The sequence below is a fragment of the Lepidochelys kempii genome, chromosome 3 (genome assembly GCF_965140285.1).
Source record: "Lepidochelys kempii isolate rLepKem1 chromosome 3, rLepKem1.hap1, whole genome shotgun sequence".
Taxonomy (NCBI): domain Eukaryota; kingdom Metazoa; phylum Chordata; order Testudines; family Cheloniidae; genus Lepidochelys; species Lepidochelys kempii.
Genome location: NC_136382.1, coordinates 136,298,981 through 136,315,354, shown reverse-complemented (window position 1 = coordinate 136,315,354; position 16,374 = coordinate 136,298,981). Strand labels below are relative to the sequence as shown.

Here is a 16,374-nt window from a genome sequence, read left to right as displayed (position 1 = left end):
TGATTTTAAATGAATTTAAAGCAGACATTGTCAAGGTACGTTAGGCCAATATTCTGGATTCTGTTAAAAATGGTGAGTGGCTGAAAAAAGGAAATATAAATAGAAAGAAGTTGCATGTTATATACGTAATTTAATTTAAAATTAAATAAGTGAACGAAGTTTTGTGGAATATTTAGACTCTCTCCTTCAGGGCTGATCTACACTACAAAGTCAGGTCAGCTTAACGATATTGTGCAATATTGTGAAAAATGTCATGGACTGGAATGATGTAATTAAGCTGACCTAAGCCCCAGTGTAGACACTGCTGTGTCGATGGAAGAATTCTTCCATTGATCTTGCTACCACCGCTTGGAGAAGAGGATTTACTACCTTCTGTCACTGTAATAACCCCTTCTGTCACTGTAATAAGTGTCTACACTACAGTGCCACAGCTGTAGCTGTAGTGTTTCCAGTGTAGACATACTCTCATTTCTGTGAAGCCAAACGCAACCCATTTTGCTAGTGCAGAACCACCAAGAGGTGAAGTAGAATACACAACAGTAAATACATGTTAAATTGGCTTCACTGACTTAGTTGAGCAAAATAATAATTAAAAAGAGCATATATTCTGAAAAGTTAGGCCCAGATCCTGCACTAACCTCGATTCAGGTGGACACTTCTGTCTGCATACACAGGCCCAGGGGCTCTCTTTTACAGAGCTCACTGCAGAGTCTGGCCCTGTTTGATTTCTGAAATCAGTTTTAATCAGCTAAGGTATTATTAGCTATGTAAAAGCCAAGTATTATTATAATTAGGGACAGTGTGTCTTTAAAAAGTGAAAAATAAACAGAGCATGATTATAAAGAGAGTTTAACAGAAAAACTTTTGAAGTCAAGAAAATGATTTTTGAAGGAAGAGTAGGTAATTTCTCAACACAATAGGGATATATATGAATGATACTATTCTTATGAAGAAAAGTTATAATACTTAAAACATGTTTCAAAGTAAAGAAAAAGAAAAAAGAAATATAGAGTATTGAAAGACGTCTGGTTTCATAACAAGTGATATTGTCAAAGGATCCCGAAGTGTTTCACAATCTATGTATAGGAATAACTTTGTCTGCCACTGAAACACAACCATGGATGAAATGCAGCAGGAAACATTTATAGAATATACAAATATTGCCAAAGCATGGCAGCTTTATGAGTACATAGAAGATGCTGACGAGACTGCAATCATCAAGTTTTGCCAAGTTTTTTGACAGAGAGGAAGGAAGGTTGTGTGGTTAAGGCTCTGGACTGGGACTCAGGAAATCTGGCTCTCCTTGACACTAACGTGACATTGAGTAGGTGAGAAATGTGGGGCAGAGACTTTCTTTCACTGCATATTTGTAACTTGTCTATGCACAACTCCAATTCATAATAATAAATAATAATAAACAAACTGCACTGTGAATGTTGAAAGATTTAATATAATGGAGGACATACCCCTTAACAGTGACTGGACGTGTTGCCAATTTAGAACCCAGATTAGACAAATATTGCTACTTTCATGAATCAGAGGAACTCTCAGGTCCTAAATTTCTCTCTGCTCCCTTCTAAAATTCCACCCAAGAGAGGCCATGACACCTGCATCCCTAGCTCCACTGGGAGACTGCTTCCTTGGTTCCATGTATCCTACCACAGTGACTATAGAGGTATCTCATAATAATGATGTGAATTAGTGAAGTGATAGTCCAAGTATCTTTGTGATTATTGGAACTATAATACCAAAGGAAAAGCTGGGAAATGTATATGGTAATTTATACACAGCATACCTAGTCTGTTAAAGTGCTAGAACTGCAGTAGCACTGGATAGACGTTACAATGTAATACACATGATGACAGGTGGGAAACTACAAATAGTGCTGGCATAGGATTGGAAAAAATGGTCAGACAGATCCAGGATTTAAAAAATGATTCAGTGATGAGAATGCATGGGGCAGGAGTAGGGGTATAGAATAGCCTATTACAAACTTTCAGAAGAACAGATATGTGTTCTCAGAACTTTGGCTGTGTTCCTGTATCATGCTGGCTTAGTCCCATCTCAGATAGATATTAAGGAAGAAATTACAGTTCTAGTGCAATGCTAAAACCTGTAATAGGCCCTTAGAACATGGATTTCAGGAATGTCAGCAGCTAAAAAATCTATCTATGAGCTATATTATGGGCTGTACCTGATTTAACCAGAATAGTTTCAAAGATGTGCTATATTGTTTCATAATGGTTTGGGTATTGCTGAACAAAGAGAACAGGCATGTGTATCGGGTAACAAGGACATGAACAATTCCATAAACTTTGCTGTACCTAGAATAAATTGGCAACAAACACTGACTAAACAGGAGTCCCAGGCAATAACTAACTATGATGATAAGTACAGGGAGGGCTGGCCTTGAAATTATTGCAGTGTGATCTAGAGGTTAGAAGTGGGTGTGGGGGGAGATGCTGGAAATTAGACACTGCTGAGTTCTAAACACAGCTCTTATACTGAATCCCTCTGTGACCTTAGCCAAGCTGTGACATCTCTGATCTAAATTCTCTCAGATAGTGTTTGCAACCCCACTGACGTAAATGAGAAGACAACTTGCCTTGTGAATCCAAAATGGATATAACTACTTCTTACATATTCCACAGGAATGATGTGAGGATCAGTTAATGGGTCAGATTCACCTTGGGTAAATGCCACCAAAGTCAACTGAGTTACAGAGGGTTGCATTTGAATCATTATCAAGCATTTGGAAGCATGAGGTTTTATTTTCTCTTTGGAACATGTATGTAGTATAAGATGGTATTGTCCAAAGATGCTGTTCTTACATTCTGCCTAGGAGAACTTTACTTGGACACTCAGCTGTATCCTTTTAATAGTCAGTGGAGAGAACTAAGCAATATTACTGTGATGTGGGGGATAAAATTACTTGGGGCTAGAGTTCTCCAATTCCTATTTTGATAAGCAAGGGAAGATGAGTCAGGAGGTGGCTGTCTTCTCCAGTAATTATCAGACCCACTGGTCTTATTCATGTTCCCATCTCAGGAGCAGTGGGCATCAGCTGACACCTCATATTGCCCTTCATGCTGTCCAGTGCAAGTGTGGTAGCTAATATGTTCACTATCCCCAACTATAATCCATTCATGCAGGAGGCCCTTGACTTTGCTTGTAAAACCAAGCCCTGTCTGCAAGAGTCACCTTGTCCTTTATTGGCTTTACTGGGGAGACTATGTTATTTGTATATAATTTCAGCTGTAGGAAGTGGTTTGTTCACTTTGGATCAAATTCATCCTGAGTGTAAATGCACTGACTTCTTTCAGAGTAACAGCCGTGTTAGTCTGTATTCGCAAAAAGAAAAGGAAAATTTTGGCACCTTAGAGACTAACCAGTCTCTAAGGTGCCACAAGTTCTCCTTTTCTTTTTGCACTGACTTCTATGAGGTTACACCAATCATGAATCTGGTCTCTTATCTGTGAGATATGACATAGGGTTACATTGGGAATAGCAGTGGTATGCAGGTCTCCTCAGATTTCAATCTGAGCTGCCTGAGGCTTTTTGCTGACCAGATTCTTTGTTTTAGGTGATTTTAATGCCCAGATGGACAATAGTTCCTATAGGTTGACCCAACGTCTGATACCTAACATGACAATTGTGAGCCTATCCCTGGGGCTTTCAGGCTCTTCACATATATGTGAGCAAACTGCAGAACTAATTTCTGAACTGAGATGGGGAATTATGATCATACCATAGTCTCTTTACTCACTGAAGTAAAGGGGTCATTTTTGCTCCCATCAAGAAATGTTGTAAGGGCTAATATTTGTAAATCATTTTGGAAGTGCAAAGCACTGAGTATATTTGTTTAAAGTTTACTTGAATAACGCATGGGTTAAGGCCAAGTACAGATTATTCATGAATGCAAATCTCACAGTGGGAATTAATACCCTAGCTCTCAGAAGAATTTTAATCCTAAGAAAGGTATTAACTTTAAATGTAGTCTTCTGTTGGCCTTCCCGTGGTTTTTTGTTTGTTTAAATAGTCTTTTCAAAAGTGAGCAAATGTGTGAGGAGTGGAAAAGGAATCGTAATATCTCCTGCAATATAGGAGGGAATGCATATATTGGATACAATCTATCACAGAATATAGACTTTGTTTCTATGTTCTTAGATGTCTTACTGCTAATATCTAAAAATTAATCAGGGGAAATTGCACAAATAGGGCATAAACTAATATAAAAGTATCTTTTATTTTATTTACTATGTACTACATATTAAATTGGGTTACTGTGTTTGTGATTAATCTCTTATATTTGCATTGTGGATGATACCTAAATAATAAAAACTTAGGCAAAGATATTAAAAAATAACTAGTGATTCTGGGTGTGCAATCTGAGACATCTTAAAGGAGCTTGATTTTCACAGGGTCGGTACTCTATACTTTCTGAAAAATCAGACTTATTTTAGGAGTCAAGCTGAGCACCCAAAATTTGGGGCACACAGAATCCAGTCATTTATGAAAATCTTGGCCTTAAAATCTGAATCTGCAACCCTGAATCTGCAACACATGGATAATCCTTATTGACACTCACAGTCAATGGGACTACTCGTGTAAACAAAGGTTGCAGGACTGACACCTTAATTTGTATTTGTTCTGCTCTCCATGATAGGACAGAGCTAGGACAAACAGCTTCAGCTTCTTGTTCTATGTTTTCAAATTCTGAGTGACTAAATTTCTCCATCCCCTGTCACCTTTTTCCAGACCATGGTGGGGACATGCTTGAAGAATAGCTGGTTTATTCCATGAAGTTTGTCTGCCAACATGTTTACACATTAGTCAGGCAAAGCTGAAGATACCAGCCAATATTTTGGAAAGATTGTTTCAGCAAATGAATCTAGAGAGGGTATCTGTAACCACTGCTTTCCCCACAGCACATTGCTTGAAATTAGATGAACACCTTGATTAAGGTAGCACCACCTATTATGAAATTGCCCAACATTTACCATTAAAAAGCCCTGTTTTCAGTTGCTTATGACTTTGCTAAACTTTAAGCACATGGGCTGAAATTTTACATGCTGGGTGTCTCCCTCAGTTTCAATTTTTTTTTCCAAAAAATTTCCGCTAAAACAGTTTAGCCATTTCCAAGAATGAGGCTAGCGAAAGATATGCTGTTTTGCCCATGTTAAAAAAAAATTCTAATAAGCTTCTCTTTGAAAAGCTCTAGAGTTCCATTCTTTGGAGCAGGGACATGAAATTTGGCCGGGGTGGCCTTTGTATCAGGAATGTGCCTTTTGCTGCCTCTATGAAAACCAGTCTAAATTTGGCCAAGTTATGAGTCTTGCGGAATGAGGGGAGGAGGGGGATGACAGTTTGCACATGCTCAGTAGAGACTTGCTGGAGCTTCACCTCTAAATTCTGTTTGCATTGAGTATGTTCCAGCCCAGGGCTGAACTGGACTTTCCCTACAATTGCAGCTCTGGGCTACTGCAGGCCGTGGTGAATCCAGGCACCTAAAATTTGGGCAAAGAATTTCTCTCTCCTGTGTTCTTAATGACACCCCTTCTAGACCCAAACATTAATTGGGAAGCTGCCTGATTCAAAAGCAGAGAGCCAGATTTACTGGGACAAGGAGCCTGGGACTGACTGGGCAGAAACTGGGACATGGTCAGACTGTTATAACTCTTCAATGGCGCAAGCACTGGATACCTTCCTCTCTCCTTAGCTACTCAAAATGAACCATAGGACCTTCAAGAATGAAAGATGTTGGAACAGGTAGTATCACCTATACTGCACTTCTAGCTCAATCTCTCTGCTAACCAGTTATGGAAAAGTCTGAGGAATCAGACAGAGACTACAGCAATTGAAGGAATGAGAGAGGGTAATGACTTGAACAACCAGTTGGACAAGAAGGACCATTATTTATATTTAGCATCTATAGATATGGAGAACACTATTTCTCTTTCATGGAAAGAACTGTGGTTCATCCTAACCCTTCAAAATATCTGGCAACTGGCTGGCTGAATAGTAAATAGAAGCTCAAACAGCTGTGCCCTAGGAATGGACAGCTGTACCACATGAGATCTGCTGCTGAGCCATATGTTGTGAACACGTGACCTACTGTTTGCTTGGATTACTGGTGGGGTGAAATGTGGTTTTGGGTACAGAGGGCAGAAAAAATTAGAAACCTGAGATGTTATATTATAGAAGACCTAAACTACATTGTAAAGTTACATTCTTCACCTCTTTCCCTTTAATTGCTATAATTTATATATTGTTTTAGTGACTGCAAGTGGAATCTTCTACTTGACTAGTGTCCAGGAGATAACAGATGTGTGCCAACTAAGAACAATAAATCTGCCATTCAGAGCTAATCTAGATACTTATACATAGCACAATCAGTGGCAAAACAAAATATATTCTTCAGCCAGATGTTTACCTTATTTTGCAAGAAATTTACCTGTTCAATCCATTACTCGAGAACATGATGTGATGGTGCCCCCCCAAAAGGCTTTATGAAAATATGCTTATGAATGTATATATGACATAACTAGAATATGTTTTATGCTACATATGCCATGTAACAATCTCTGTAAAGGTTATGATCTACTGAATCTATTAATCCTATTTTATGCATGTATCATTTTTGTATTTGAAGTTAAGAATATTGGCTTGATTTTTAAGTAACCTTTATAAAGCATTTGGTCAGTTTCTTGAGAAAGAAATGTGCAAATTAAGTGCCCAATCAAGAAGCACTTAATGAACAATGGATCTTGGAATGCTCTAATCCACATAAGAAAGTCTACTTGAGGACGTTCAAGGAAGCATGTGAACCATGTTCTGAGTCATGCATGGACATGTGACTTGCCCATGTGACTCCAAAACTCCATCTTGTAGCTGGACTTCCACACAAAGGGAGGGAGGATTGTTCACCCACAAGAGAAAGTCTATTTAAACCCTGGGGAGACCCCTCCATTTGGTCTTCAGCTGCCTAAAGAGAGAGCCTCTCCACCCCCAAGGATACCTGAAAGAAACTGGAACAAAGGACAGTAACTACAGGGGGTGAGTAATTGCTGGACCCAGACTAGAAGGAGAATAGTCTTTAAAAGGAAGCTTACTGGAAATCCTCTAAGGGTGAGGTTCCCGGCCAATGGGAGCTGCAGGAAGTGGTGGCCTGGCCTGCGCTGCTTCTCGCATCTCCCGTTGGCCTGGGACGACGAACTGCAGTCACTGGGAGCTGTGAGCAGCCATACCTGCAGACGCTCAGGTAAACAAAGTGTCTCACAACCCGCCAGGGGCTTACCCTGAACAAGCCACAAGTTTGGGAAACCCTGCTCTAAAGTTTTACATTCTTTTGTTTTTGAATGCAGTTATTTTTTTACATAATTCTAAATTTATAAGTTCAATTTTCATGATAAAGAGATTACAATACAGTACTTGTAATGGGGGAATTGAAAAATACTATTTCTTTTGTTGTTTTACAGTGCAAATATTTGTAATAAAAATAAATATAAAGTGAGCACTGTACACTTTGTATTCTGTGTGGTAATTGAAATCAATATATTTGAAAATTTAGAAAACATCCAAAAATATTTAAATATATGGTATGCTATTATTGTTTAATTGTGCGATTAATCTTTTTTAATCGCTTGACAGCCCTAGTTTCCAGCTTTTGTATCTCTTAACCAAATCTTTTCAGACATGACCTGTGCGCTAATTCTCACAGGGGATTAAGTTAGTCACAAATGTAGATATTTAAAGCAAGCTATTTTCTAACTATGAATTCACAAAAATCACAAAGATTTTAAAACATAAAAAGTTGTTTTCCCCCCCAAACACAGAATTCAAAAATGGCTTATCTGATTTACTTCAATCTTCAAAAGCGATTACCAGTAACTAGTTACAGGATTAATCTGAGCTATGATACCTTTACCATAGCAATAACCATTATCAGGGCTATGTACTAGCACCAGAGCCTGAACAACTTGAAGTGACGGCTCAGGCTTAAACATAAAAAAAAACGTCTGAAGTTCAAAGTTTATCTCAGGAGTCCTAGTTTAACACAAATAACACAAACTTGAGAAATGTCTCTGCCTTTATTAAGCTTTACTGTTAGGGAATTAAAAAACCAACCAACCAACCACCTTTCCCCATAATCCCTATATTTATATATTTTACCAGAATTCCCGATGCTAATGTTTGATCAAAAACACCTCTGTCTTCCCACAGGGGAAACGGCTCAGTCAGCTCCCCTTTAAGTGCACCTAATTAACTCCATATGGGAGCTCTTGAGACGATTCTGAACCCTTGCTGCTTTGCGTTTAACAAAACAAAACAGCAGACACTCCAGCCTTAATGAGGCGTTTTTCTAGCGGTGCATGAAAAACCTGTACAACTTTCAGAATTTATAACAGAGCACTTCCTGTTTGCCTTTTCTGAACAAGAGTATTTGAAATAATCATATTGCTAATAAATACTGATTTTAATGACCTGTCTATGGTAACCTGGTAAACACTTTTTTAATAGCTCTGTCTTTTGCAAAAATATACTCTTCAGTAATGTGTGGGGTTTTAAAACATGGAAGTGTGCTTTATTAAGCACACAGAGGGTTAAACTGTGCTTAATAAAAGAGGAGGAGGACTTGTGGCACCTTAGAGACTAACCAATTTATTAAATAATGACTTAGCCACTCCAAGTCTCTATTTAAGCCTAAATTAATAGTATCCAATTTGCAAATGAATTCCAATTCAGCAGTTTCTCGCTGGAGTCTGGATTTGAAGTTTTTTTGTTTTAAGATAGCGACCTTCATGTCTGTGATTGCGTGACCAGAGAGATTGAAGTGTTCTCCGACTGGTTTATGAATGTTATAATTCTTGACATCTGATTTGTGTCCATTTATTCTTTTACGTAGAGACTGTCCAGTTTGACCAATGTACATGGCAGAGGGGCATTGCTGGCACATGATGGCATATATCACATTGGTGGATGTGCAGGTGAACGAGCCTCTGATAGTGTGGCTGATGTTATTAGGCCCTGTGATGGTGTCCCCTGAATAGATATGTGGGCACAGTTGGGAACGGGCTTTGTTGCAAGGATAAGTTCCTGGGTTAGTGGTTCTGTTGTGTGGTATGTGGTTGTTGGTGAGTATTTGCTTCAGGTTGCGGGGCTGTCTGTAGGCAAGGACTGGCCTGTCTCCCAAGATTTGTGAGAGTGTTGGGTCATCCTTTAGGATAGGTTGTAGATCCTTAATAATGCGTTATTAACGTTATTACGTTATTAACGTTATTATAACACTGTGCATAGTCCCACTGAAGTCAATGGAACTACTTCTAGTATTAAAATTAAGCACGTGCATAAATCTTTCCAAGATATAGGATTATACTTGTATTGGTTGTTTGCATTTACATTGCATGGCAAGTTATTGCTGCCTAAGGTAGCATTAGTGGGCAATAAATTTGTCACGGTCTTAATTGTAGAGGAAAATAATTTCACAAAAATGTTCTCAGACTTTCAAAATTAAAAAAGTAAATCATTTCCATTGTTTGTTGAAAAATGGGTGAAAAATCAAGCAAAACATGAATTATTTGCTTTTGGGGATCAAATTTTGATTAAAAACAGAATCAAAATTTTAAATTAATTTTTATTGGCTTTAATTTTGATGTCCCCCCTATTTCTCCCACTTTCTCACAAAACACATTCTCATTTTGGTTTTGAGTACATTATCCCTGAGTGTAACAAATAAGGGTTTTAAACTGGCCGGTGGCTTTATATTACACAGCACAGGACCTTCTGAAGCTATTTGGTAGGAAGATGGGTCATTTTTCAGCATTGCCAACCCCAAGCACTCAAAAATCAAGAGCCGTTCTTAAAATTAATGAGATTTTACATTAATAATTATTTTCAGTGGGGCTTAGAAGACCCTGCTGCTGTGCTAGGTGCTGTACAACCCCAAGGCAAAATAATGGTCCCTCTCCCAGGCAGCTTCTAAGCTTAGGAAACTGACAGATTATGGGTAGTTCTTATTTGCCCTCTGGTTTTGGGGCCTTGGGGCTTCACAGCTGCAATGGTCCCGGCACCACCACGCGAGCTGGAAGCTTGCTTCAAAACATCCCGCAGCTCCCAACCACAGAACTGGCCGCGCTGCCTCCCGCCGCTAGGGGCGCCCCGCCCCACAGCCAAGGCGGAGCAGGGACCGACGCCTGCTTACACACAGCGAACCCCCGGCAGCGCGGCTCAACCCCGCCCCATCCCACGCAGCGACTGCACGCGAGAGGCTCGAGCGCTCTGCTGTCGACTGCGGCGCGGGTCGCGCGCACTCCGAGCCAGCTCGCGGGCCCCCAGCCCCGCCCAGAGCTCGCCACTTGACTTGGGGCGCGCATGCTCAGTCTCCCAACTGGCCGTGCCGGGTTTGTTGTTGTTGTTTTTTTTGCCCCCTTCAGCGCTACCGGTTCCGGGTCAGAGGTGAGGCTGCTTGACGCACGTGGCCGCGGGGGTAGGTCGCCTCGCTTCTCTGCCTCTCAAGGCGCGTGCGGCGGGAGCTCGGTAGGGACCGGCCCTCCCCGCCCCCGCCGTGAGACGGGCAGCGCCACCCCCCCCCTCCCGCCAGCTCCCGGGTGCTTGGGCGGCGGGGACCCCCCATGAGGCTCGGGCAGAGCCAGCGTCCCCCACTCCCGCCCCCCTCTCGGCCCGGCAGCGCTGGGGTGTCTGGCCCCCGCTGCATGGAAACACCCCGGGTGCTTGGGCAGAGCTTGTGCTCTGGGAAATTTTTCAGCGCGCTGGGCCCGGCGGCCGGGGGGTGATGAGTTGCTCTGTGTCGGGGTGGTGGCGAGTCACCGGGAACGCAGCAGTGTGACCATACAAGAACTTGGTATGTCCCGTCCCCGCGCTACACCCGCGTGTGCCCGCTGAACGCCTTGGTACCAACTCGCCTTCAGTCAGTTGCTCTGGTATTTTATTGTCGGTAAACTCAGGCCCTGCTGAAAACTAGGGCAGAGATCAAATGCAGTTTGTTGCAGGGTTGCTTTGTTGGTGTGTGGTGAGTTTTATTTTACTTATTTTAACATTTAGGCTTTTGCCAGAGAAATATAAAAAATGACGTCCCTCGCCCACCAGCTGAAACGGCTCGCTCTCCCTCAGAATGACCCCAGCCTTTTGTCTCGAAGTGAAGCAGCATCCTTGCTGTTTGATTGCAAGGAAGCTGCCAATATTGACAGAGACACCTTCTTTGCAATAGGTAAGTGCGAGGATTCAGACACTGTCAGCTTACAGAGTAGCAGCCGTGTTAGTCTGTATTCGCAAAAAGAAAAGGAGTACTTGTGGCACCTTAGAGACTAACCAATTTATTTGAGCATAAGCTTTCGTGAGCTACAGCTCACTTCATCGGATGCTTAAACGCCACATTTCTGTCAGAAAATGTTATGACCTTCTGTTGAGGGTAACACTATGACTGAAAGTGATTAGAGGAAAAAATTGTCCTATTTTTCTTTGTGCCTTTGAAAGCACTTCGATTTAGTTAGTTTTCTCTTTCTCTTTTATAGTCTCCCTATTTGTGTAAGTCTTTCCCACTGGAATGTAGGAGAGTAAAACTTCTTAAAATAGAAAAATGTGTTTGTAAAACCTCAGAAGTTACGAGAGAGATTCCGGGGCAAGCGTAGTACCTGAAACTACTTTTAACCTAGTTTATTAAATCGACCTCGTTTTAACATGATGATGACCTTTTAGCTTATCTCAATCTATATCTAATGTAACATAGGTATCTGTTAACTTTGAATTTAAGCACCAAGAGAATCCATGTATTTCAGTGGATCTCAAACTTTTGAACTGGTGACCCCTTTAACATAGCAAGCCTCTGAGTGAGATTTTCCCCTCCCTCTTTATAAATTAAAAACACTTTTTAATATATTTAACACCATAATAAATGCTGGGTGTAAAGCGGGGTTTGGGGTGGAGGCTGACAGCTTGCAACCCCCCCTATAATTACCTCACCACCCCCTGAGGGGTCCCAACCACCAGCTTGCGAACCCCTGATGTATTTGAACATTTGTTTCTCTCATGTCTCCCTCTGTTGGTTGGTTTCCTTGCTTTACTTGCACCCAAAGTCACTTTGCACTTAGTTTGTAGTATTTACAAGCCTGTCTACAATAATGAAATAGTTTTTTTTTTTTAAATTTTATTATGCTGTAAAAGGAAGAACAACTCATTGGCTATATACACTGTTCTTTGCATCATGCCTATGTATCTCATAGATCAGAAAATAATGTATTTTAGTTTAGTTCTAAAAAGTTTTTAATTTCTTATGCTTGTGTTTTGGTGAAAAGTTATGTTGTACTTTTCCCCCGCCAATTTAAAAACTGTCTAAATGCAGCAAAAGCTCCGCTCCTAGACATGTTCAGTGATCGTCTGTAGAAAATTCCATTTTGGTTATTCTGCTGTGTGTTCTGTACATAGAAGACTCTTAATACTTTTTACCATTGTTATAGCATTTTGCTCCTTGTAACATTCCTATAAGGCAAGAGCAATAAGTACTGATTTTACAGATGAAGAAACTGAGGCAGAGGGAGGGTATGATTTGTCCAAATTCACAGATAGAACTTTACTGTCAGAGTGGGAATTAGAATTACAGAGTTACTGGTTTCTACTCCTGTCCCCAGATCTCTAGTAAAGTATGCTTGCCTGCTTGAATTGTTGTCTCTATCTCTAGTGTGGCAAAATATACTTTGTGTAACAGTATGACATTACAGTTATGGGAGGGGGGAAAACATTTGACCATAATAGTTTAGTTTGCATGACTCATTCAATGAAAGTGATGTACAGGAGTGCAGTATGAAATAGCAGACTAATGTTGATGATTCTTCGATGGGTAGGAGAAGAATGTTTTGAGGTAGAGAACTTGTGTTGTGTTAAGCCATTTTCACCATTTTCTCTCCTAGGGTGCACTGGCCTAGAAGAGCTAATGGGGATTGATCCTTCTTTTGAGATGTTTCATTCTACTTTGTTCAGTCTCACATCAAAGGGCTTGGAACGCAGTGTTCAGACTAAAGCAGTAAATGAGCAGCTGGATGAGAATATTTCATCATTCCTGATTCATTTGTCTCCTTACTTCATGCTTAAACCAGCACAAAAGTGCTTGGAGTGGCTAATTCACAGGTAATCATATAAATCGCATGCATGTCAATAGATAAGTTTGAGACACACACCTTTTTTTTTTTTTTTTTTTTTTTTGTTAGAATAGTTTGGGTGTGATTTGAACTTAGATTCCTTGAACTACAGGTTCAAATCCTGGCACAATCAACTCAGATGTTCATCTTTACTAGGCAAGATAAATTTAGTTCCTTGCAAATTAGAATATGGGTCTGTTACAAGAGAATTTAACCAGGGTCTGTATGCTCTCTGGGACTATTAAAAATTCCATGGCATTCTGTGTATGGGTTTGTCTAATTGTCCTTTACCAAAGTTTCCCAGTTTTGTGGTTGGCTCTTCTGGGACGGAGAAGCAGCTGTTACATTTTGCAGGATTTTATGAGGTGTTATACCAATAAAATAAAAACCAGCAGGATCTTATGAAAGGGGAAAAGGCAAAATGCCACATTTATTGTGTATACAGGAAGAATCATAGTAAGCAGTTAGTTATAACTGTAACATTCCATTCAATTTCATATTTGTTCACACACACACGTTCTGCAAGGTTGTTATCATAGTTACCAGCCTTAGAGTTGCTCATGCCAAGCCACTGGCCAGGTGGCCTAGACATGAGGAGGGAGCAGGGCCTTGTCAGAAGCTCATCTGATGCTCCTGGAAGTTGGTTTGCAGAATCAGACCCCAAAGTTCTCACTTTCTAGAGTCCATTTTTATAGGAATTTCTTCCTATGCCAGTCTATGGGAATTGCTTCATCATGCTGTTGCTGAATCAGTCAGCAGATGGCACAGTCCTGAAGGCTCCATGCTGCCAGATGTTATCTTGTTCTTTGGTTCTCCCGTCCTTGAGGCTGTTGGGTGGATTCCAGTCTTCCCTCCGGGGTCCTCTGGTTATTTCCACTTGAAGCTTTCTTCAGCTCATGGACACTACATTCTTAGGCTGGCACCTCCCTGATCATTCAGTTATTATCCACACCAAGCATCCATCCACATACATCCTCTATCTCTATTTTAATCACAATTGTTAACAAAGCGAGATGAATACGACAAAAGGGCGGGGAGTCTCTGGGTGCTGTCTCTGTTGTTACAGAGTATTGCTTTGAGTCTCTCTCTGTGTGAGTAGTTTGTTGTTACAAAGAATTGCTTTGAGAACAGACTCTGTCTTAGAATGTACTAACACAATTAGCAGCTTGCAAGTTTCACACATAGAGCGAGAGAAACCGTACCAAAAACCAAGAGATCTCTTAATTAGTAATACCCTGGAATTTAAACTATGGGGAATCAAACTCATTTGTGATTTTAATACAGAACTTCTTTAATATGATCCAACAGAGGCATTTATTTGATAACGTTCAGAATGAAAGAGGCTATGTAAAATTGATGTATTTTCAATGTAATATGTGAACTCTGTCCGGTATAGTCTAGTGTAATATATTGGTATGTGCTAAATATTTTTTAATTCCAAGGAACTGAAAAGAATGGGAGATAAAATGGACTAAATATTTTGTAATATGCTACTGTCCTTATTTACATAAGATGTTTGCAAATATAGAAAGTGGAAAATATTTAATAATACTGAAGCACGAATGGCTGTTACAAATGCATCCATTGGGTTGCAGAATTGCTCTGCCCTGTTATGCTGAAGCTCAAACCAGGTTATCATAATGATCCTCGCTGGCTTTAAAATCTTTGAAAATGAAATGTTTGTTTCCCTTTAGCAAGAGTTGTCAATTAATCACAGTTAACTCACGCGATTAACTCAAACAATTAATCATGATCAAAAAAATTAATTGCGATTAATCGCAGTTTTAATTGCACTGTTAATAGAACACCAATTGAAATTTATTAAATATTTCTGGATTTTTTTCTACATTTTCATATAAATTGTATTCTGTGTTGTAATTGAAATCAAAGTATATGTTGTTTTTTATTACAAATATTTGCACTGTAAAAATGATAAACAAATAGTATTTTTCAATTCACCTCATGCAAGTACTGTAGTGCAATCTCTTGTTGTGAAAGTGCAACTTACAAATGTAGACTTTTTTTGTTGCATGACTGCACTCAAAAACGAAACAATGTAAAACTTTAGAGCCTACAAGTCCACTCAGTCCTACTTCTTTTTCAGCCAATCGCTAAGATAAACACATTTGTTTACATTTACAGGGGATAATGCTGCACTCTTCTTATTTACAATGTCACCAGAAAGTGAGAACAGGCATTTGCATGGCACTTTTCAGCTGGCATGGCAAGGTATTTACCTGCCAGATATGCTAAACAATTGTATTGGCCCTTCATGCTTCGGCCATCGTTCCAGAGGACATGCTTCCATGCTAATGACACTCGTTAATTAAATTTGTGACTGAACTCCTTGGGGAAGAATTGTATGTCTCCTGCTCTCTTTTACCCGCATTCTGCCATATATTTCATGTTATAGCAGTCTCGGATTATGACCCAGCATGTGTTTGTTTTAAGAACATTTTCACAGCAGATTTCACAGAATGCAAAGAAGGTACCAATATGAGATTTCTAACTGACCCGAGATTTAAGAATCTGAAATGCCTTCCAAAATCTTAGAGGGACAAGGTGTGGCGCATGCTTTCAGAAGTCTTAAAAGAGCAACACGTTGATGCGGAAACTACAGAACCTGAACCACCAAAAAAGAAAATCAACCTTCTGCTGGTGGCATCGGACTCAGATGATGAAAATGAACATGCCTTGGTCTTCAGTGCTTTGGATTGTTATTGAGCTGAACCGTCATCAGCATGGACACATGTCCACTGAAATGGTGGTTGAAGAATGAAGGGACGTGTGAATCTTTAGCGCATCTAGTACATAAATATCTTGCAATATCGGCTACAACCGTGCTATCTGAACACCTGGTCCCACTTTCAGGTGACATTGTAAACAAGAAGTGGGCAACATTATCTCCTGCAAATGTAAACAAACTTGTTTGTCTTAGCGATTGGCTGAATAAGAAGTAGGACTGAGTGGACTTGCAGGCTCTAAAACTTTACATTGTTTTATTTTTGAATGCAGGTTTTTTGTACATCATTCTACAGTTAAGTTCAACTTTCATGATAAAGAGTGCACTACTGTACTTGTATTAGGTGAACTGAAAAATACTATTTTGTTTTTTACAGTGCAAAGATTTGTAATCAAGCATAAATATAAAGTGAGCACTGTACACTTTTTATTCTGTGTTGTAATTGAAATCAAAATATGTGAAAATATAGAAAACATCCAA

General features: G+C 39.9%; 1 protein-coding gene across 4 annotated transcripts in view; it reads left to right on the top strand.

The window, feature by feature from the left end:
- The first annotated feature begins 10,303 nt into the window (after nt 1-10,303).
- Nucleotides 10,304-16,374, top strand: part of HEATR1 (HEAT repeat containing 1) — a 54,420-nt gene continuing 48,349 nt past the window's right edge. The window contains exons 1-3 of one of the 4 annotated variants that reach the window (XM_073338175.2): nt 10,304-10,486; nt 11,062-11,227; nt 12,924-13,140. In XM_073338175.2, the coding sequence (XP_073194276.1) occupies nt 11,086-11,227; nt 12,924-13,140 (359 nt within the window). In that variant the 5' untranslated portion in view covers nt 10,304-10,486; nt 11,062-11,085. Of the gene's footprint in view, nt 10,537-10,945; nt 11,030-11,061; nt 11,228-12,923; nt 13,141-16,374 lie in introns of those variants that run through there. The other 3 variants (XM_073338178.1, XM_073338176.1, XM_073338179.1) reach the window with 3 other exon arrangements.